Source organism: Terrapene carolina, unplaced genomic scaffold (genome assembly GCF_002925995.2).
Source record: "Terrapene carolina triunguis isolate 2854851 unplaced genomic scaffold, T_m_triunguis-2.0 Scaffold132, whole genome shotgun sequence".
NCBI lineage: Eukaryota > Metazoa > Chordata > Testudines > Emydidae > Terrapene > Terrapene triunguis.
This window is the reverse complement of record NW_020664483.1, coordinates 1,288,866-1,309,983: the sequence shown is the minus strand read 5'-3', so window position 1 is coordinate 1,309,983 and position 21,118 is coordinate 1,288,866. Positions and strand designations below refer to the sequence as shown.

At 52.0% G+C, this 21,118-nt stretch overlaps 1 protein-coding gene across 1 annotated transcript in view; it reads left to right on the top strand.

Annotated features, from left to right (window-relative positions):
• The window catches only part of PEX6 (peroxisomal biogenesis factor 6), a 26,465-nt gene continuing 5,347 nt past the window's right edge, over positions 1-21,118 (top strand). Inside the window, exons 1-13 of the mRNA XM_026653157.2 lie at positions 1-194; positions 2,724-2,807; positions 4,230-4,332; positions 4,862-4,998; positions 5,317-5,428; positions 8,446-8,654; positions 9,370-9,565; positions 10,274-10,350; positions 10,840-10,972; positions 13,235-13,440; positions 13,550-13,611; positions 17,600-17,708; positions 20,875-20,991. Of these exons, the coding sequence (XP_026508942.1) occupies positions 52-194; positions 2,724-2,807; positions 4,230-4,332; positions 4,862-4,998; positions 5,317-5,428; positions 8,446-8,654; positions 9,370-9,565; positions 10,274-10,350; positions 10,840-10,972; positions 13,235-13,440; positions 13,550-13,611; positions 17,600-17,708; positions 20,875-20,991 (1,688 nt within the window). The 5' untranslated portion in view covers positions 1-51. The remainder of the gene's footprint in view (positions 195-2,723; positions 2,808-4,229; positions 4,333-4,861; positions 4,999-5,316; positions 5,429-8,445; positions 8,655-9,369; positions 9,566-10,273; positions 10,351-10,839; positions 10,973-13,234; positions 13,441-13,549; positions 13,612-17,599; positions 17,709-20,874; positions 20,992-21,118) is intronic.

The following is a 21,118-nucleotide window of genomic DNA, read 5'->3' as shown; positions in this document are numbered from 1 at the left end:
GGCTCCACCAGGCCATTATTTCCTTTGCAGAGGTATGGGGAAGCTCCTGGTATGGAAGAGAGACAAGGAAGTCGGTCCTTGCTATCCATACCGCCCTTTGTGAAGGAACTGCACGTAGAGATTGTCTCCTCACCAGCCTACAGCACCAGAGGAGTCTATGACAGTATTCTCCACCAACACTTCCAAACTCCCAGGTTAGCCTTTTGGTAAAGATGACACGTTATTTTTGTCCCTTTAATCGCCCTAGGAAGAAGGGAGCATCTCCATGCCATGCTTCATCGCTGCTTCTTAAGTACCCAATGAGCAATGCACCTCCAAAGTACCCATTGCACAGTTGACTAAACCCATTAATACTCACTGAGAATGATCACAAACTAACCTGGGAATATTTGGAACATCCCACCGGGGGGCCTGCTTAACTCAGCAAAGTAGTCTAGGGCACATACTGAGAACTGTTTTCCACTATCGATCCACCCTACTTCCTCCCCCTGGGATATCCCCCGACCTTGTGCTAAGCTTCCTCAATCTCCTCCTTCAAATCATTCCTCAGTACTCCTTTCTGCTGGAGTGTTGTCTGTAACACATGGGAGGTCATTGTCCCGCTCTGCTCGGCACTGGTGAGGCCGTAGCTGGAGTCCTGTGTCCAGTTCTGGGCGCCACGCTTTAGGAAAGATGTGGATATACTGCGGAGAGTCCAGAGGAGAGCAACAAAAATGATATGAAGAAAGGTTTAAAAAAAACTGGGCATGTCTGGTCTTGAGAAAAGAAGGCTGAATGCGAACCTGATAACAGTCTTCAAATATGCTACGGGCTGCTATACAGAGGACAGTGATCGATTGTTCTCCATGTCCTTTGAAGATAGAAACTTCCGCGGCTGGCCCTTTCCAAACATCTTCATTCTGGGCACTGTTTGTAAAACCAGTATTAAACTTAATTTAAAAAAAATCCGATGAGTAACTGTTTGTTATAAGAACGGCCATGCTGGGTCAGACCAGTAGTCCATCTAGCCCAATATTCTGTCTTCTGACTGTGGCCAGTGCCAGATGCTTTGGATGGAATGAATAGAACAGGGCAATTATAGAGTGATTCCTCCCTTCTTGGCCAGTCCGAGCTTCTGGCAGTCAGAGGTTTAGGGATACCCAGACCATGGGGTTATGTCCCTGACCATTTTAACTAATAGCCATTGATGGACCTGTCCGCCATGAATTCTTTTTTGAACCTGGTTATACTTTTGGCCTTCACAGCATCCTATGGCAACAAGTTCCACAAGTTGACTGTGCATTGTATGAAAAAGTACTTCCTTATGTTTATTTTAAACCTGCTGCCTGTTAATTTAATCACATGACCTCTGGTTCTTGTGTTATCCAAAAGGGTAAATAATGCTTCTCTATTCACTTTCTCCACCCCAGTCATGATTTTATAGACCTCTAACATATCCCCCCTTAGTTGTCTCTTTTCTAAGACTGAACAATCCCAGCCTCTGTAATCTCTCCTCATATGGACCCTGTTCTATACCCTGGATCAGTTTTGTTGCCCTTCTCTGAACCTTTTCCAATTCTAATATATCTTTTATGAGATGGGATGACTAGCACTGCATGCAGTATTCAAGCTATGGACGTACCATGGATTTGTATAGTGGCATTATGATATTTTCTGTCTTATTATTTATCCCTTATTGGTGTCTAATGTTGTGTTTTTGACTGCCGCAGCACATTGAGTGGATCTTTTCAGAGAACTATCCACAATGACTCCAAGCTCTCTTTCTTGAGTGGGAACAGCTAATTTAGACCCATCATTTTATATGTATAGTTGGGATTATGTTTTCCAATGTGCATTACTTTTCACTTATCAACATTGAATTTCATCTGCTATTTTGTTGCCCAGTCACCCAGTTTAGTGAGATCCCTTTGTAACTCTTCACAACCAGCTTTGGACTTAACTATCTTCAGTAATTTGTATCATCTGCAGATTTTGCCACCCTCACTATTCACTCCCTTTTCCACATCATATATGAATATGTTGACCATTACAGGTCCCGGTAGTCTCTCTCTGCATCTGGAGAATTCCCTTACATCACTTCCCTGTTTGCTGCTCCTGTTTACTAGCTCTCATGATCTCTCATGCTCTCTCTCATGTAACACTTCCCTCCCCCCACCCTGATCCCTAACTTTGTCATCATACCCTTATAGGATGTCTTATAGGATGTCTACGTTAGACTGTAAATTCAGGAGGGCAGGAGCTCTCACTTTGTCTGTAAGGTGCTGTGCAACCCTATGATGCTGAATAGAAAAAAAAGAGAATCATAGAAATGTCAGGCTGGAAGGACCTCGGGAGGTCATCTCGTCCAGCCCCCTGCTAAGTTTACCTAGATCATCCCTGATGTATGTTTATCTAACCTGTTCTTAAAATACCAACAATATCTCTATTTCCACACCAAATTCTTCAAACATGGTAAAGCTGCATTCCCCATACAGGAGTCCAGATGCGTCCCCTCAGGAACCTGGGAGTGCTAAATCTGGTGTTTTAAGCCAGTTGTCTGAGTTTTTTAGAGTAGAGAGACACACTTGATGGGGTTGAATGGCTTTTCCCCCTCCTGCTCAGATAAAGATAGCGCTGCTGATGGGTTGATTTACTGTTTCTCACTGGTTTAATATTCTGAAGATGTGGAGGACTGCACAACCTAAGACAGTTGATCATTCACCGTGGCTGTTGCTTTGTTGCAGGTTGGTCCAGGCGGGTGATATCCTGTGTATTCCGACAGCTGGACATCCTGAGTTCTTGGAAGGAAATTCAGAGAAATTTCTTAGGTATGCAGGGATCTCCCTATGCCTTTTCAGGCAGCTGTTAAAGAACTGCTTTTCCCTTCTGGCTCAGTTGAAGCCAGGTGATAGAGTCTTTTCTGATCTGTCCCTGGAGCTCAGAGTTGGTCTGTTGTTGGGGTTTTTGGATTAAAAGTTTGTGTTGGATTTTAGGTGGGTATACGGTTACACATCAATTCAGCAAAGCGGCCCTCTGAGAGCAACTGGTGGGGAAAAGAGGCTGCAAGAGGGAGAGAAGCGAAGGAGAGGGAGGAGTGCACTGCAGCTGTTAAGTGACAGAAAAGCAGATAGAAGTCGATGTTTGGGCTTGTCTAAGTGGGAATATTATAATGGTATAAACTAAGGTGTGAATTTAAACCTCTGGAGTTACACTGGTATATTTCCCCATGTGGATAGTCTTCTTCTGGTGCAAGAGGGTCTTTTGGGGGGTTTAATTTATATAGTGAGTGGCAGATACCACCAATTTGGTTGACTAAACGTATCCTCTCTATACATATGCGCATCATACCTCATTCGAAAGCTTTATTGTGTCACTTTAAGATGAAGTCTGATATGAAGCGCTCAAGTGGTTCCGTTGCCATAGAAACAGGGATAAACAATGCCATCATCAAAACGTTAAAATGACCACTTGGAAATATTTGCATTAGTTTCTGTTAGTTTAGTGACTCTGTATATTATTGCAAGACATAAAAGTGGATTTTTTTTTACCTCAAAGCATCACAACAACTATCTAACCAGTAAAACAAAATCTAGTAATAAATGTGTACCGATATGATTGAAATGTAATAGTGTTGGTGACGACATCGTCATCATCTTGTTCATCACGCTCTCTGTCGAGAGTGCCTGGGTTACCACTGCCTTAGCACGTACACAGTTCTGTGCAGAGGGGGTGGTTCTGACTACAGATACAGTTGATGGTTTGTGTGTGTGCAGTCGAGTGCTTTTCAGACCAGCCAAGACACTTTTTTTTTAAATGTGGACAAAACAAAACAAGTCTTAGGTGGGGTATTTTTATGCAAAGGATACATATTCTCGGAGCAGACTTGTTTCTCAGGTCTGGTCTACACTGCAGACCTGTATCGGTATAACTGTGTCGCTCAGGGGTGTGAAATATCCACACCCCGCAGCAATGTAGTTTTACCGACCTAACCCCCATGTCGACAGCGGGATTATTAAGCAACAGAATGTGCAAAATGCTCAAATAATACAGAACACTTACGGACAGATACTTTCCCGCTGTCTGCCAGCTGGGGGGGGGGGGGGGGGAGCAGTGTTGTGCCCCCGCCTGTTCTGGTTTATGATGTGTGTAACCAGGGGGCCTAGAGGCCCCAATTGCCTCCCGGTGAGGAAAAGCTCATCTTGCTTCCGAGGCCTCGGCTGCTGGGATTCAGGCGGCTTCTCTTCCTGTAGCTGGCCGGAGCTGTACTTCAAGGTGAAGAAGATTGTAGGCGTGGTGGAAGGAGAGCAGTCTGTGGGGTACCTGGCTGACATCCAGAACACGTCGCTGTACCTGGTAAGGTGTCAGCGGGAGGCCGAGGAGGGTGCATAGGAGATGTGTGAGGCTAAGATCGCACAGCCAGGATGATGTAGGAACACTGAATGGCCATGGAAGAGGTTCATGGCTCTACTCCCCAGATAGGTGCTTCAGGGAAGCAGTTCTCAAACTGTGGGTCAGGACCCCAAAGTGGGTCAGGACCCTGTTTTAGTGGGGTTGCCAGGACTGGACGTTAGATTTGCTGGGGCCCAGGACTGAAGCTGAAGCCCGAGCCCCTCTGCCCAGGGCAACGGGGCTCAGGGTACAGGCCCCCTAGCTGGGACTGAAGCCCTTGGACTTTGGCTTTGGCCCCCCGACCCGGGGTGGCGGGGCTTCGGCAGGCTCAGGCTTCGGCCCCCCCCTCCTGGGGTCGGGCAGTAATTTTTGTTGTCAGAAGGGGGTCGCGGTGCAATGAAGCGTGAGAACCGCTGCTTTAGGGGATGCTGGGTGACTTGAGAAGACATCCCTTCTGAGGTGTGGTTGGAAAGCGTTATTTCCTGCCTTGCAGGTGGGTTCAACAAACAGCGCTGTGCCATCTTCCCCAAGCCGTGGTGGCCATGGGTTTTGGAGCAGTCTGTCTCCCGCCGGGCTCTCTGATGTGGTGAAGCAGCTCTGTGATGCTCTCCGGCCTCATCTGAACAGCAGGTAAGCTCACACTGATACAGCTCCCTTGTACTGGGGCGTTCCATCTGCTATGAGGAGGGGCTCCTCAGCGTGGGGCTGTTTTGTGTTGTGGGTTGGTTTTCGCTCCGCGGCATTACCCAGGACACTGGTTGTCTGTGGCAAGAGCTGCAGGTGTTTGGATCCCATGGTTTCTGAGGGGTCTTTGCTTGCAGAGGTGCTGGGGTTTGGCGCAGAGTCTCTCTGGTGCTGGAGTCTGACTGCAGCGGTAATAACGTGCCAGTGAGTGAGCGGGGGCCCACACGCTCTGTGGTGACGAGGATAGGTTCCTTTGTGTTCCAGGGGGACCGCGCTACGTGGAACAGGCAGCATTCTACTGGCGGGACCCAGTGGTGGGGGGAAACTGACGGCTGTCAGAGCAGCATGTAGCTGCCTCAATCTCCACTTGTTCAAGGTAATTCTTTTAGTTGAGTTGCATGTTGGGGATCAGTTGGTTGGGGGACTTACCACGTGTAGAGAATTCCAGGAGTTTTCTCCAACACAGGCGCTGAGCTACGAATAAGCAAGTGAAATAACACCAAAGAGCCACTTCCTCTCCCCCAGAGGCTGTCTCCTCTGCACTTGGTCCTAGCAACTCCACCCCATGTTCTCTCCCGTCTCTCTATTTCCTGTGCAGCTGGTTTCCTTGGTGCCCTACCCCCCACTCCATGGATGTGTGCACATCTCCCTCACCCGGCTTCCTCTCCGGAACGGAGATTGCAACAAAGTTTCCATTATAATTTGGCTGAGTTTGGTATGCCACCAAAATCTGTGTTTGATTTTATATTAGTAAAAGCTCCTGCTCCAAACTCTAGGTGCCTGAACATTTTATTAATCTCTCTCTCTCTGCCTCCATCTGCTACTTCTGGGTAAACTTAAGTTCAAATCCCTTCCATTTTAAATGGGGTTACAGTTTTTTCTTCAGTCACAATAGATACTCAAAATGGGGAAAACTCCCTCCTTCCTTAGTTTTCGAAGACTGGAGTTTTCTTTTCAGTTTCAAGCTGTTCCCATCGTTTTGATGGTTCCTTGTTGTTTTTTCCTGGCATGGACAATGGCTGCTTACTCAAAGCTAGTCTCCCCTGGTTGGGATGGTAGCCCGTCCTGCTGTCTGCTTCACCGCCCTGTTGTGAGGTGATGCTGAAGTCGTACCACAATTTGAGTACAGTTTTCGATATACACAAACATACATTCATAACCCCAGGCTGCGGGAGTACTCCACCTTCATAGATAGCTGGTGCAGGGAGGGTTTGATCTCTCTCTTCGTCACCCAGGTTTTCACCAGCACCTCCTACACTGCCCCATTGTACAAAACCGGCTTAGTTACCCCCCCCCTTTCCTCCCTTCTCTCTCCTAGAGAGAATATGCACCCCTTTACACCGACACTCCAGTTCTGAGCCATCCCAGTGGGATTCAGTTACACCCACTTGGCCGTAATCACCATAATTTAGCAATAATAACTTCTCCTCCATGGTCCGTAGTGCATTTCTGTTCTCTGCCACCCCCACACCTGGTCTGCCTCTTCTCTTGCAGAACAGCTCCATTTTCTCTTTAAATGGGAAATACATCCCAGGTTACTTGTGTTAAATGGAAGCCCCCCCCTCCCCTCTGGAAGCCTGCCCAGCACTCAGAACTGCAGCCTGTTAGCTCTGACCCCAGACTTGTGTAGCCCCGTCTCTGTAAGTGGAGACTGCCTGATCTGTTGAGTTTCTTCTGATGCTCCATGAATTGGACCCCCTGCTCCCAACACCAACAGCTGGACTCCACTCACACGTGACATGGGAAGGACGTCTGAGAGGATCGCCTGCATCAACCTCCATCTTCAGCTTTTTCCCAGGTCCCAGGTGATCTGTTGAATTTCCTTCACTTACACCGTTTGTTCCTATGTGAATAGAGTTAGTGGAAATTTCCAGTGTTCTTCAGGGCATGCTGGGTCCTTCTTGCAAACCTTTTCTCTTGGCACCTTCAAGCTGCGTTTCCCACTGTGGAATTGTTACCCGCACACTCTAGGGCACCCACCTTTACCCTTCCGTGGGCTCAGGGCATAACCCGGTTAATTTAGACACCCCCACCCTTTCCTAGTTCCTAGGGCTCAGGGCCACTCTTACCCAGTTCTTAGGGCTCAGGGCGTAATCTTCTGCGGGTTTGCGGGGCCTTTTACCAGTGAACGAGCCTTACACAGTAATATCCTTAACCTCTATTTATTAACAGTTACCAGACAGAACACACACGCTAAGCATACAATGCGCACCACTGCCAATACGGCAGATGAACCTTTCCTGGTGGCCAGTCAGGATCAGGTCATCCTGGGCTCCTCCAGCTTCTGCGCAGTGTGGTTGGCAGCGTGTTGAGGTCTGGCAGCTCTGATCTTGGAGCTGTGTCCTGGAGTTCCTTTTGGACCCCAGTTTATACAATGAGTGAAACTCGGGTCCTGCTTAGCTCTACCTTCACCAGTCATTGTAAACTAAAGTCCTACAAACCAGTATTTCCCCCCAATCCTAGTCCATTACAAAACAATTCTTTAACCAATCACATCCCATCATCTTAGTTGATTTAAATATTGTAAAAATTTAGTTACGCAACAAACAGAAACAATAAAAGAACGAGACCGACCCTACAGATAAACCATAGAGAAGTGGGGACCGTAAAGGCCAAACAATAGAAGTAGAGATTTCACAATCACAGCTGTTGATAAGTGATTCCTTGTCAGACAGGACGCTGTCAAACTAAGTTTTCTTTAACCATCTTAACACCTGTTTCTTTATCTGGTGGTGGTGGGTGCTATTAGGACAGGAGCCTTCGTAGCAGCCCGATATTACATTGTTTTGATGCAATTTAGATGGAATGTGAGGATGCTGCTTCGCTCCTGGCTGCTGCTGCCCTAATCTGGCTGCTGCTGCTTGCTGCAGAAAAAGGCCTCAGACCTTACAGAGTCACCCACCGAGGTCACTGGTTTCCTCTCCCTCCCTGGTGGCTCCTTTCAGTGTTTGCCGTTTGGTCAGTGGCTGGGCCTCTGTCCACCTCTCGTCTTTTCTGCCTGCTCCTTCTCCTTTCCCCAGACCTGTTGTGGGTGTGTTGGCCAAATGGCTCCAGATACCTTTCCCTCTGCTCTTCGTACTGCCTCTCCCAGCTGCCACGTTCCTCCACCCTCCTGGGCCTCCCCCACAGCTCTCCCATCTGTGATTTGTGTGCACCCCCTTCGCACACCTTCTGCCTTGGCCTCAGTGGCCGTTCTGTGTCCCAGGCGCTGCCTCTTCTCTCTGGTGCTGGCCCTGGACTTACCCTGCCAGCATCCAGCTCTGTCAGCTCCTCGCTGTGAATTTCTTATGGAGAACTCATGTTTGCTCCTTTGTTCCTCCCTGCAGGGTCTGCCCCCTCGCCTCAGCAGAGCAGCCCCCTACAATCTCTGTGTTCTCGGTTGGTTTCCTGCAGGTGGACTGCGTTAGTTTGTGTGGCGACACTAGTGGAGCTACGGAGATGAAGCTGCAATCTGCCTTTGCGCAGGCTGAGCTCTTCCGGCCGTGTGTGCTCCTGCTGAAGGACATCGAGCTGCTGGGACGAGACCGGGACGGGCTGGGAGAGGACTCCAGAGTCACTGCTACACTAAGGCACCTCCTCCTGGACAGAGATACGGGATCTAGGTATGGACCCTCCCTGGACACTGCCAGCTTGCACCTGAGGCCCTTCCCCTCTCTGCCTCGGGACTCCCTGGGCAACAACCACTGCAGTGTCTAGGCACTAGCTTCCAGAACATCCCACTGGGCTTTGGGGTAATTTCCCAGGCTTGCTCAGTTTATTTCAAAAAGCCTCCAGGGTTTGCCAGCGGAGCAGCCCTGACGTGTGGGGAATTAGAAGATTTGGCCTCCGGGGCCGAGAGGATCTTGTTTTAGTTCCCTGGGTTGGCTCCGATGAGACATTAAAGCAGATTTAGCGTATCAGGGGTGAGGCAAAGCCAGAGCTGCAGGATCTGATGGAAAGCTGGAGCAATGGGACACTTGTGAGATTGACGGCAGATAACAGGAGCTGTGGGGCATGGCACAAGGACAGAGGGCGGGGAGGGAAGATGTGATGTCACTGGTGGGGGTCCCTGTGGCTTGTGGGGGGACCTTGGAGGCGCCTGGGGGCAGAGTGGTGTAGGGTTGACTTGGGCAGGTGGAGTAGAAGTAGTCTCCCAAGCTGTATTCAGAACTGCAGCTCTGCCTGGCACAACGAGGCACCTCTTGTAGCAGATTGTGCTGACATGCAAACATGCCCGTGCGTGGCAGAGGAGCTTTGTGTGAGGATGGTGGCTGTTGTTTGCAGGTTCTCTGCTGTGTGCCTGACGGCTCTTGTTTCTCTGGTGTGTTTGTGTCTCAGCGGTTACCCTGTTCTGGTGGTTGCCACCACGTGCCGGCCTCAGGACGTCCTGGCAGACGTGCAGACAGCTTTCCTCCACGAGGTGACGGTCCAGGCCCCGTCAGAAGAGCAGCGGAAGGCCATGCTGAGCACGCTCACTGCCAGCCTTCCATTGGGCAAGGAAGTGAGCCTGGCCAAACTAGCGCGGAGAAGTGCGGTGAGTGCAGCCTGCCTGTGGCACGGGGGGAGGGTGGCCCTGGCACGTGACTAGGCAGAGGAGGCTGTTCTGAGCTCCTCTGACTAGTCCATCAGTCACCGCGCTGCAGAAATGACGGCAGCTTGAGCCTTGAAAACGGACATAGGTGATGGTCCTCGGGGAGCCTCGATAGAGTCCCCCCGGCAGGCAACAAATCGCTCGCACGGGTGAGGACAGTTGGGGAGGAGGCAGGCCCCACCCCATGTACTGGCTTGTGGGTTGGGGGGCTGCATCGTGGGAGCAGGCTGTGTGTGTAGCATGCAGGCTGTGCAGCATGGCTGGGTTTGTGTTGCTCCTGGAGCCTGACTGTCCTTGGCCTGGCGTTAATGTTAGTGGTTTTTAACCGGACAGCTTCAGTGTTGCAGTCATTTAGATTTTTTTGCATTAAATCTCACTGGGGCGAACTTTCAGAGGGGGTGTTTGTAGACAGGCGTGCAGAATTCTGCACCCACACTTGCCTTTGCGGTTACTGCTGTGTGCTCGCCTGGCTTGTTGGGTGTGGAAATGGGGTGATTACCTATGCCAGGCTAAGCACCCAGGTGCGCGCACGCATCTGCGCAGGTACCTCCAGCCTCCCTGTTGGAAAAGGAAGCTGACCTTGGTTCCAGTGTGCACAGTGGCACTGATGCTCTTCACTATTGGACACGGGTTTTGTTTCTATGTTCACAGGGGTTTGTGCTGGGAGATTTCTGCGCTTTGCTGGCCCAAGGCGGCCGGGCAGCTTGCACCAGGATCTTAACCTCAAGGTAAGTAGATGGGCCTGTGAGTGATCATCTGTGAATTTGCAGCGTGCCTGCTTGTATCCAGAACATTAATCATTGGGAATGAAAAGCTCCATTTCCGCTGGTGGAAAGATAACCATGTTGCATCCTCTTTCCTATGGGAGGTGAGAGCACGTGCAGAGAATGTGGCTGTGATCAAGACAAACCCGTGGTGGAGACGTGGCAAAGACTATGTGGCGGTGGGGACAAAGTGCAGCGAGGGAGGTGCAGTGACTATGTGCAGTGACACTGGTGCAGTGATTGTGGCCATGGTTGAGACAGCGCAGTGAGGGAGATGCAGTGACTAGCAGGAGCGAGGCTGAGACAGTGCCAGGTCTGGGGCAGTGAGGACCGTGCAGGGACTAGCAGGAAGGGGCAGGGGTCGTGGGGACAGCGCAGGGGGAGAGGTGTTGTTTGTGGTGAATTGAGCGTGTGAAGAGAACAGACGTAGACTTTTCCCCTTCTCTGTGCCAGTTTCCCAGGGGGGCTGAGTGAGGACGAGGAGAGAGATTTTTGTGCTGCTGGGTTCCCTGTTCTCGCGGAGGATTTGAATGTTGCGTTGGATCAGCTGCATGAGACTCATTCGCAGGCAGTTGGAGCCCCAAAGGTATGAACCACTGAGCAGAGGGGAAAGATACAAGGCTCTGGTATCTGTGCAGCTTGCCAGGTCAGTTTGAATGGCCCTCACCCCATCCCTCGGGACATAAAGCCACGCTGCAGTAGATAGGCACCTGATGGTCACTCGCGGAGCCCTGATTAGCAACAGCCACGCGGGGGTCTCTCCCGCACTGCACTCCCCACTCAGAGACCAGCAGGCTGGGTGCCAGGCTGGGATTTCCACTCCAGGACTGCCCAGAGTGTCCGCTCTCGAATGAACTCACGCAGGAAAATGACAAAAACACCCTATCCCCGGTGGGTGAACACTTTTCACAGAGGGATCTCTCTCTACCCGACCTCTCAGTCCTCATCCTCAAAGGAAACCTGCACAACACTTCTGAAGAGGGGCCTGGGAGCTAGACACTAAAAACCATGGACTGAGCAGAGACACTGGACTTATGGTAGAGGTGGGCAAACTACGGCCCACGGGCCACATCTGGCCCATGGGCCCCTCCAGCCCAGCCCCTGACCTCCTGGCCCGAGGGGGCTAGCCCCCGGCCCCTCCCCTGCTGTTCCCCCTCCCCCACTGCCTCGTGCAGTGCTCTGGGCAGCGAGCTCCTGGGGCAGCACAGCTGCAGAGCCTGGGCCTGACTCGGTGCTCTGTGCTGCGCGGTGAATGGCTGGCTCCAGCCGGGCGGCACGGCTGTAGCGCCGCCAGCCACCGGTGCTCCAGGCAGCGCGGTAAGGGGGCAGGGAGGGTTGGATAGAGGGCAGGGTCGTTCGGGGTGGTGGTCAGAGGGCGGTGGTGTGGATAGGGATCGGGGCAGTCAGAGGGCGGGGAACAGGGGGGCTGAATGGGGGCAGGGGTCCCGGGGGCGGGGGGGGGGAATCAAGAAGGAGAGGAGGGGTTGGATGGGCGGCGGGGGGCAGGCAGGGGGGGGGGGTCCGGGGGGGGGGGGGGGGAGGAGGGGGGGGGGGGGGGGGGGGGGGGGACGGGCCATGCGTGGCTGTTTGGGGAGGCATAGCCTCCCCTAACAGTCCCTCCATACAATTTCAGAAACCCGATGCGGCCCTCAGGCCAACAAGTTTGCCCACCCTGACTTACGGCTTATTACAACGATCTGTAACCCACTACTTCTGGCCAATGACTGGAGGAGTGTTAACAGGCCACTTCACCTTGAATGGTCTCTTGAAATTTGTGTTAACCGCTTATTCTAAACAATCGGATCCACCTTGAATTTAGCAGTGACACTCTGAGTTAGTTTCCCAGACCAGAACAAGAGCAAAGCTTGTCTCTCTCACTGACAGAAGTTGGTCCAATAGAAGAGATTCCTTCCCCCACCTTGTCTCTCTAATGTCCTGGGACCAAGGCAGCTACAAGGACACTGCAGACAATGATGGGAATAGTCCGTGACCCACTATCGATGTGTTTGTCATGCGGATGGCTCTCTGAGCACCTGCAACATTTTGGTCCCATCAGCAAAGGTCTCTCCCTCCAGTTACTGTTCCAGCTGTGTGTCTGGAAAGCAGGCAGCGTGCTTGGCACTGCACAGAACGGCCCCTGGCTCTGGGAGCTTGCTATTCAGACACCCAGCGCCCCGGGGAGGGGGCGTCTCAAGCAGCAGCTCGTACACAGCCATCATTTCCTCCTTAGGAGACTTCAGTTTTCAGCTGGGATTTGAGCTGGGAGAGGGCGGGAGTTCCAGGTGGAAGTGGCCACCTGGGAAGCGGGGGCAGGGCACGGCTCTGGGAGGAGGGAGTCTGGGTGGAATGAAAGAGGGAGTCGGGGGGCGAGGCAGGGTCAGGGGCATGAATCCAATGTGGAAGGCAAGAGAAGCCAGTGAAAGGGTCTGAAGAATGGGTGACCTGGTCCAGGCAGCAGGGTGAGCACAGGCCAGGGTTTGGCCATGGGGCTGGTGGGGGAGGCTGGGTTTTCAAGGACAGGGTAGAGCAGCAGGGAGAGGCGTGCCGTGTGAAGGAGGGCATGGAGCGGAGGGTGGTGTGACCTTTGAGGCAGTGCAGGGGGGGCTGAGAGCTGTGGAGGAGTCCGAGGTGATGGGCTGGAGTTTGGGGGCGGTGAGGGGGTGAGAGAAGGGGGTGCAATCAGATCAAGGATGTACACCATGCACACCAGGCAGGGAGCACGTGACGTGGGGGTGTCAGTATGCCCTATTCGCACAGCTGCCAACCAGAGTCCTGGAGCTGGGGTCTGGAGCAAGCTGGCTCTGGTCTGGGGATGAAGCGGGTGACTGGGCTGTCGGTCTCGCTGCAGATCCCCGCGGTCACCTGGCAGGATATCGGTGGGCTCCAGGAGGCGAAGAAGGACATCCTGGACACCATCCAGCTGCCTCTGGAGCACCCGGAGCTGCTGTCCGTGGGGCTGCGCCGCTCTGGCCTTCTGCTCTACGGGCCTCCTGGGACAGGAAAGACCTTGCTTGCCAAAGCTGTGGCCACTGAGTGCACCATGACTTTCCTCAGGTGAGGAGGGGTTGGCCTTTCCCGGGGTGGGGTGCTGGTCCTGTGCTGTGTGGCCGGGGCTCCTTTGCCCAGGGCCAGTATAACTGGGTCCCTGCTCTCTCCCTTGCAGTGTGAAAGGGCCGGAGCTCATTAACATGTACGTGGGGCAGAGTGAAGGGAATGTGCGTGAAGGTGAGTGGCGGGCTCGGCTCGTGGCTGTGAACGTGGCTGGCAGGACGGCTGTGCGCTCCGGGAGCCTGCTTCTCCTCCTTGGTGTAGGAGGAAGGGGATAGAATTTGGCCCTATTGCTCGTCCAACAAACTTCTGCCCACAGCGAGGCTGCTGGGGACAGCGGACCAATCTGACCTGTGTCCTGGGCCAACTGGCTCAGCATCCCTCGTCCCACCTGCATCAAGTTTACTAAATCCTCTGTGTGACAGCCCACTTCTCCCTCTCTTCCCGTCTGCTCTCTCTCCATTGTCCCAGCTCTCCATACCTTGGCCATCTCTAGCCTTGATGTCCATAATGGCTCTTGTCTGGGCCTCCCTGCTCCTTACCTCTCCTCTAATCTGCCACTGCAGTCATCACATCTCTTCCTTGAGTGCCTCCATTGGCTCCGTGCCTGCTCCTGCTTCCAGCTGCCTGATGTCCCTGCTGTATTAATTCACATGGACTAAATGGACCCAGTCAAAGGTGCTAACGTGACCCTGAAACTGTCCAGCGTTAAACCGCACTAAACAAGGTCCGGGCTTTGGCATAAAGAGACCTCAGCCTGCTTAGAGCCATGGCAAACCACACCATCAAACAGCCTTATGACCATCTAGTAAAGAGACAGAAAGGACGGGAAAACATTCAAGCATTTGAAATGTCAAGTATTAAGTCAGGCTCTCGTTTTAACGACGTCCCTTGTTCCCTTTCCCTTTGGCTGGAGAGAGATTGTCTCCCTTGTTTGGCCGTCTCACTGTCCTCCTTGGGGAAAACAGAACCAGTTCGCTGAGATGCACTGGCGCTGTAATGGTTAAAGTCTGATCCCGTTTCTGAAAAGGAAAAACAAGACACACACCCAAGAGGGGAGGGAAAAGAGCAGCAAATATAGAAAATGCAGCTTCTGTCTCTGGTGCTAACTCTTACTTGCAACCTCGCTGCTGGAAAAACTCAGGCCCAGCACCTGGTCTGATCAGCGTTGCGCTGTTTAGGGCATTGCTTTTAGCTGCCTCTTTCTGGTCACAGGCTTGCTGAAGTGTTGCAAAATATGCAGTCTTGGCCAACTAAGCCAGACGCTCCTTAGGCAGAAGGCAAAGGAGAGAGATCGGAAAGAGAAGGAATAAGGTGGGGAAGGAAAAGAACACACGGGGGAGGGAGGGGAGTTGACAGTCTCACATCCCAGGTGGTGTTTGAGATCTAGTCAGAGCCGGTGGAGATGGTGATGTCATCTGGCGCCCTCTCTCTAGCCTGGTCCGATCAGGACAGCTCTCAGGATTAGGATGAAGGCGGCACCATGGTGTCCTGCTGGATGCTGGAGTCCCAGGAGACAGTCTGGGATGGCAATCATGATGGTGAAGCTCTCTGGAGCAGCTGTTGGCAGACAAATGCTGCTTTATTTTCGATCAGCACTTGTTGAGTTTGCTTCGCCTCTGCTAATTTTCACCCCAAGTCTCTTTTTAAGGCCCCCCGAAAGGGAGTAGCCCTCCCACATCATTTTGTCCACTTATCGGGTCTCACTTCCAACACACCAATTTTGGCTTGTGTCCAGAGACTTCCAACACACCAATCAATTGCGGGTCCCACACTTCTCTTGTTTACCTGGCATGATCTGAACACAGTCCTTGAATTATATCAGTAGGACTTTGTGTTCTTTCTGTCTCCTTTTGGCACCTTTTCCCATCAATATTGACTGTTATAGGTTATCATCATGCTCTGAATTTTTACTCACTTCAAGTTGAGCTCACAATAAGGTAAATTTGTAGGCCCAATTATCACAGCATCCCTTGCAGAGCTCTCCTGCATGTTTGGGGCTCACCCCGACCAAGGAGGGGTCCTGTCGCCGCCTGCCCTGTGATGCTGGGGACACCAGGAGCCAGCCCACAAGCACAAAGGTCTCACCTGAGATCCCACCAGCCTCGTTATTCCTGGCAGGGTGACCCCAACAACCCTTCTGGTCCCGTCTCCCGAAGTCCCTCTCCCCCAAGTTCTTAACTACTAGACACTCGGACTTTCCCCCTCTGGTTTGTCACCCCTGAAGGAGTGAAACCTGCCCCCAGTTATCAGCTCACTTTGGCACGCACATTCCATGCTGTTTGCGCACCAGAGACCTGCGTGGGCTAAAAATAAACAAGGTTGATTTAATGGGAAAGCCCCCGATTCGAAGGTGAAATAGGGAAAGCAAAAACACGCCAGACACACAGAAAATAAACATAAAAAGGCCACGGCAAGTTTCACACTTCTATATTCGCTCAATTCCCTTTTCTAAGATAAGGTATTTCCTGAACAGTTCCCATGTGTACCCCCATCATAGAGGGGATCCAGCATTTCCTGGACAGCACCCCTCCCGGCTGTGAGGTGTATTTGAAATTGTAGTACAGGTTTTGAGCACAGTTCTTATACACTTAAAGACATAGATTCATAACCACCATCTGCCTCCATATCTCATAATGACCAGCAAGTTATGCACATTACAAGGTTTCAAAAAAGACCTGACTTGCCATATTTTATACAGTCACGTCGTATACGAACGGTTGCTTCACTTGCTCATTCTGGGGGGTTCAGACCTGCTGTTCTCCCCGTGGGGTGTCTGGACCCTGATTGTCACACCTCTGTAAGCACACCCAGCTGTGCTCCATGCTCTTCCCAGGCCCCTCTCCGTTATCGCTGCTCTTTGTGTTGTGGCAGTCCCCAGGGGCCGCAGACAAGGCTCAGGGCCCCAGTGTCCGAGTGTGTCCAGACATGTCACAGGAAGCCAGTTGCTGCTGCAGAGCTCACAGACTGGCTCTATGATAAGACCCAACGGATGAAACGGACAAACGGGGATGGCCGAGGGAGTGGTGAAAGGAGCCTTTTTGCTGTAGAGACCCCCCCCCCACTGTGGGGCCATTAGCAGACAGATGGTGCCTCCTTTCCCCCCAGGAGCCAGCTAGTGACTCCAGCCAGTGGGGACAGGAGCAGACAAAGCAGGGTCCTCTGTACGGTCTAGGCAAAAGGGCTGCGATTTCTCTGACTCTCTCCACCCTGTGCTGGAGGGCTGGGGCACGGCTTCACTCCACACTGCTCCTCCTCCCTGGCCCTCGCCCCCTCCCGTTTCTTTCCGTTTAACTGATCCCCTGCTAACTAAACACACCAAAAAAAGAGAAAAGAACAAAAAATCATGGCGCTAATGTGCCATCTGCTGCCATCCCATTGGTCTCTCTGCCTGTGGGTGCTACCGCTCCCCTTCCCCTCCCCCCCCGTGTCTGTGTGGTCTATTTACACAATCGTGCCTCATTGTTCCCTTGAACGCCCCTGTCTGTCTCCGTCTCTTGTCTTCTGTCTTATACTTGGACTGTAAGCGCCTTGGGGCAGGGGCTGTCTCTTTGTCCTGTGTTTGTACAGCACCTAGCGCAGTGTGGCCCTGGTCCATGATGGGCTGCTAGACGCTACCGCAATACACCTAATAAATAACAATAATGGTGGGTAGCAGTCCCAGGGTGCCGCCTGCATAGCCGCCCTCTTCTCTTTGTGCTTTCTGACTTGCCGCGTGCACCCCAGTGCCTGGAGTAGATGCCCTGTTCCTGTCTGCCAAGCAGCCTCCTGCCCAAACAGCTGTGGGCATGTTCTGTCACATCCCAGGAGAGCTGGCAGAGCTCTGGGCTGAGGAGTGTGTGTCTGCAAAGCAGGATCCAGCCATTTTCTGGTGTAATGGTGGTTCTTCGACTGATTGCTCATGTCCATCCAGCTTACGTGTGTGTGCTTGCCACATGCACCAGTGCCGGAAGTTTCTCCCTCAGCAGTATCCATAGGGGACCAGCTCCGGTGCCCCTTTGAATGGACGTGAGCAACACATCTCGAAGAACACCAGTTACGGAAAAGGTAACTCTCTTTTCCTCCCACTCTGGGCTGCTTGCTGGATGGGGGCTCCCCACTGTGCCAGTTCTCTCTGTGTAGCCTTTCTCGGGTGCCCATGCTCTGCGTGTGTCTTTCCTCCCAGTGTTTGCCAGAGCCCGGGCAGCTGCCCCCTGCATTATCTTCTTTGATGAACTGGATTCCTTGGCACCCAACCGGGGACGGAGCGGAGACTCAGGCGGAGTTATGGACAGGTGAGTGCTTGCTGCGCCCTTCTGTTTTGGCAGCTACATTAGGATTCTGGGTGATTTGATACACGCCGGGCACGTGTGAGATGGCCGGGCACACGCAGCTTGGGGGGAGACTCTCACTCTTTGCCTCCCTGCTCCTCCCAGTCCTCTCCTTCGCCACAGTGGGCTTGACACCTGCTTGCGCACTGCCCCACACGTGGGGCGTTGTCATTGTCTGTTACTGATTGTAGTAAGTCCTAAGTAAGCCTCTGGCTTAGATCAGGCCCTCCTGGTGCTGGGCGTGGGGCAAACCCTTATTAAAATGACAGAGCCAGCTCCAAGCCCTTACAGCCTGGAATAGATTCCTGCCTGCCACGGGCTTCTCTGTCCCCCTCCAAACCGTTCTGCCGTTTCCTCCTCACCTCTAGTTACTTACTTGCCCTTGGCTAGGACCGGAGAGGCCTCAGTCAGGATCAGCATTCAGGCTGCTGTGCGAACGTGTATGAAGACACAGGCCTTGCCCACGAAGAGCCCTCACTGCTGAGCTCATACCCCATGTCTTGTTCCTTTCCCTCTGTCGGCTGGGAAGCGCCTCAGGGCAGGGAGTGCTGTGTGAAGCACCGCACACCTTTCACGTGTCAGCAGAATCTCACAGCAGGGCAAGCACAGGCCTGACTGCAAGTTCTTACAGCCCAGCGGCCAGAGGCCTGTAGGTGGGATTTTGGGGCAGCACGTGCCTCCCATGGTGAATGTGTGCAAGGCTCAGCTGAGCACGGGGAGGTGTAACCTGAAGCGTTACAAAGGTGTTGTGGCTGTGCTCGGCTGAGCCTGACAAGGCATCCACAGGCTTGAGGGTAGCTTCTCGCATTTGTGGGCCTAGGAATAGAGTCTGTTGGCTAGAATAGACACAGCAGGGTATCCAGAGGCCTACGCTGCAGTGTCTGCCACTCACCGCCCGCCTGAGCCCCTGTGGGGTGCAGAGTCTGCACACAGGTCGGACTGCCAGCAGTGCCTTGCAGATGAGCTCGTTACGCAAGAGTACACTGAGGGGCAGGTTCCTAGCTTCCAAGGCCAGAAGGGTGCATTGTGATCGGCTAGTCTGACCTCTTGTATAGCCCAGGCCAGAGACCTGCCCCAGAGTAATTCCTGGTGCAGAACTTTTAGAAACACGTCCATTCTTGATTTAAAAATTGTCAGTGATGGAGAATCCACCACGGCCCTGGGTAAGTTGTTCCAATGTTTAATTACTCTCACTGTTAAATGTATGCCTTATTTCCAGTCTGGATTTGTCCAGCTTCAACTTCCAGCCACTGGATCATGTTCTACCTTTGTCTCCTAGGTTGAAGAGCCCATTATTACATATTTTGTTCGACAAATACTTATAGACGGTGATCAATTCACCCTTTAACTTTCCCTTTGTTAAACTAAATAGATTGAGCTCCTGGCATCTGTCACTATAAGGCAGGTTTTCTAATCCTTTAATCATTCTTGTGTCTCTTCTCTGACCTCTCTCCAATTTATCAACATCTTTCTTGAATTTTGGACAGCAGACCTGGATAGAGGATTCCAGTAGCAGTCACGCCAGTGCCCAATGCAGAGGTAAAATAACCTCTCTGCTCCTACTTGAGTTTCCCCTGTTTATACATACAGGGATCACATTAGCTCTTTTGGTCACCGTGTCGCAGTGTGTTCAGCTGATTATCCACCACAACCCCCAAATCTTTTCCAGTCACTGCTTCCCAGGATAGAGTTCCCCATCCTGTAAGTGTGGCCTGCCTTCTTTGTTCCCAGATGTACACGTTTACCTTTAGCCAATTTAAAATGTATATTGTTCGCTTGCTCCCAGTTTACCGAGTGATCCAGATTGCTCTGTATCAGTGATCTGTCCTCTTCATTATTTACCATTCCCCCAATTTCTGTGGCTGCAAACTTTATCAGGATGATTTTATGTTTTCTTCCAGGTCATTGATAAAAAGGTTAAATAGCCTGGGGCCAAGAACAGATCCCTGCAGGACCCCACTGGAAACAGACCCATTCAATAATGATTCCCCATTTACAATTGCATTGTGAGACCTATCAGTTAGCCAGTTTTAATCCATTTAATGTGTGCCGTGGTAATTTTATATCATTCTAGCTTGTTAATCAAAATGTCCTTTGGTACCAAGTGAAACCCCTTACAGAAGTCTAAGTATATTACATCTACATTATTATCTTTATCAAACTTATAATCTCATCAAAAACAGATATCAAGTTAGTTTGACAGGATCTATTTTTCATAAAGCCCTGTTGATTGGTATGAATTACCTTGCCCTGCTTTAATTCTTTATTAATTGAATCCCGTATCAGCCGCTCCACTGTCTTGGCCAGGATCGATGTCAGACTGACAGGACTATAATTACCCAGGTCATCGTGTTTACCCTTTTTAAATATTGGCACAACATTCGCTTTTTTCCAGGTCTGAGCTGTGATTAGCAAAAGTCTCTGTAGGGAACATGATCCACAGATGTGTGTGTGTGTCTGTCTGTCTATTTATGGTCCCTGTCACCGGAGTATCGGAGCGCTTCACAGACATTAGTGCGTGTATCCTCCCCACGTGCCAGGGGGCAGGGCAGCATTGGGAACGGAGGCTCAGCGAGATTAAGGGGCTTGCCTGAGATCACACAGAGAGTCTGGCAGAGCTGGGAACTTGCCTTAATCACAAGGCCATTTGTGTTCTTGCCCCAGGGCAGGGTTCCTGGCCTGTGGCCATGTGGTGCCCTGTTAGAGAGGCCTATGGGTCTCAAGGGCTGTGTGTGTGTAGGGGGGGTGCTTTTCAGGGGTGGGTGTGCAGGCGTGCTGTGGGTGGCATGGTCTTGGGGACTGGATGGGAAGCCAAAAGACTTGGGTCCTGTGACCAGCTCTGCTAGTGACCTGCTGGGTGAGCCAAGATGCTCCACACACTCACTCCAGCTCTTGGTCTTGTCTGTTTAGCTTATAAGCTTCTTGGGGCAGTGACTGTCCCTTACGGTGTGTCTCCACCGTGCCCGGTACAATGGGGCTGGTCTGAGCTGGGGCTTGTGGGTGCTCCGGTGATAACAATACAGCTAATTGTCTAGGGGTCTGGGGAGTGGGTTTGTTCACACCTTGAGGTGGGTTTAGCAGTAACTCCAGAGTGTCCGTCCCTTTGTCGTTCCTCTCTTGCCCTTGGCAGAGTTGTCTCCCAGCTGCTAGCAGAGCTTGATGGACTTCATTCCACCAGAGACGTATTTGTGATCGGCGCCACCAACAGACCTGACCTCCTGGACCCAGCACTGCTCCGGCCCGGCAGGTACCTGCTCGCTGCCCTGGGCTTGCTTGCACACATGGCTACTGTTCCTGTCCGTATGTGGGGAGAGGCTCCTCGGGCAGTGCCTCGGCCTCTGGGCCCACGGGGCGAGTGGCTGTCGGGGGAGCCG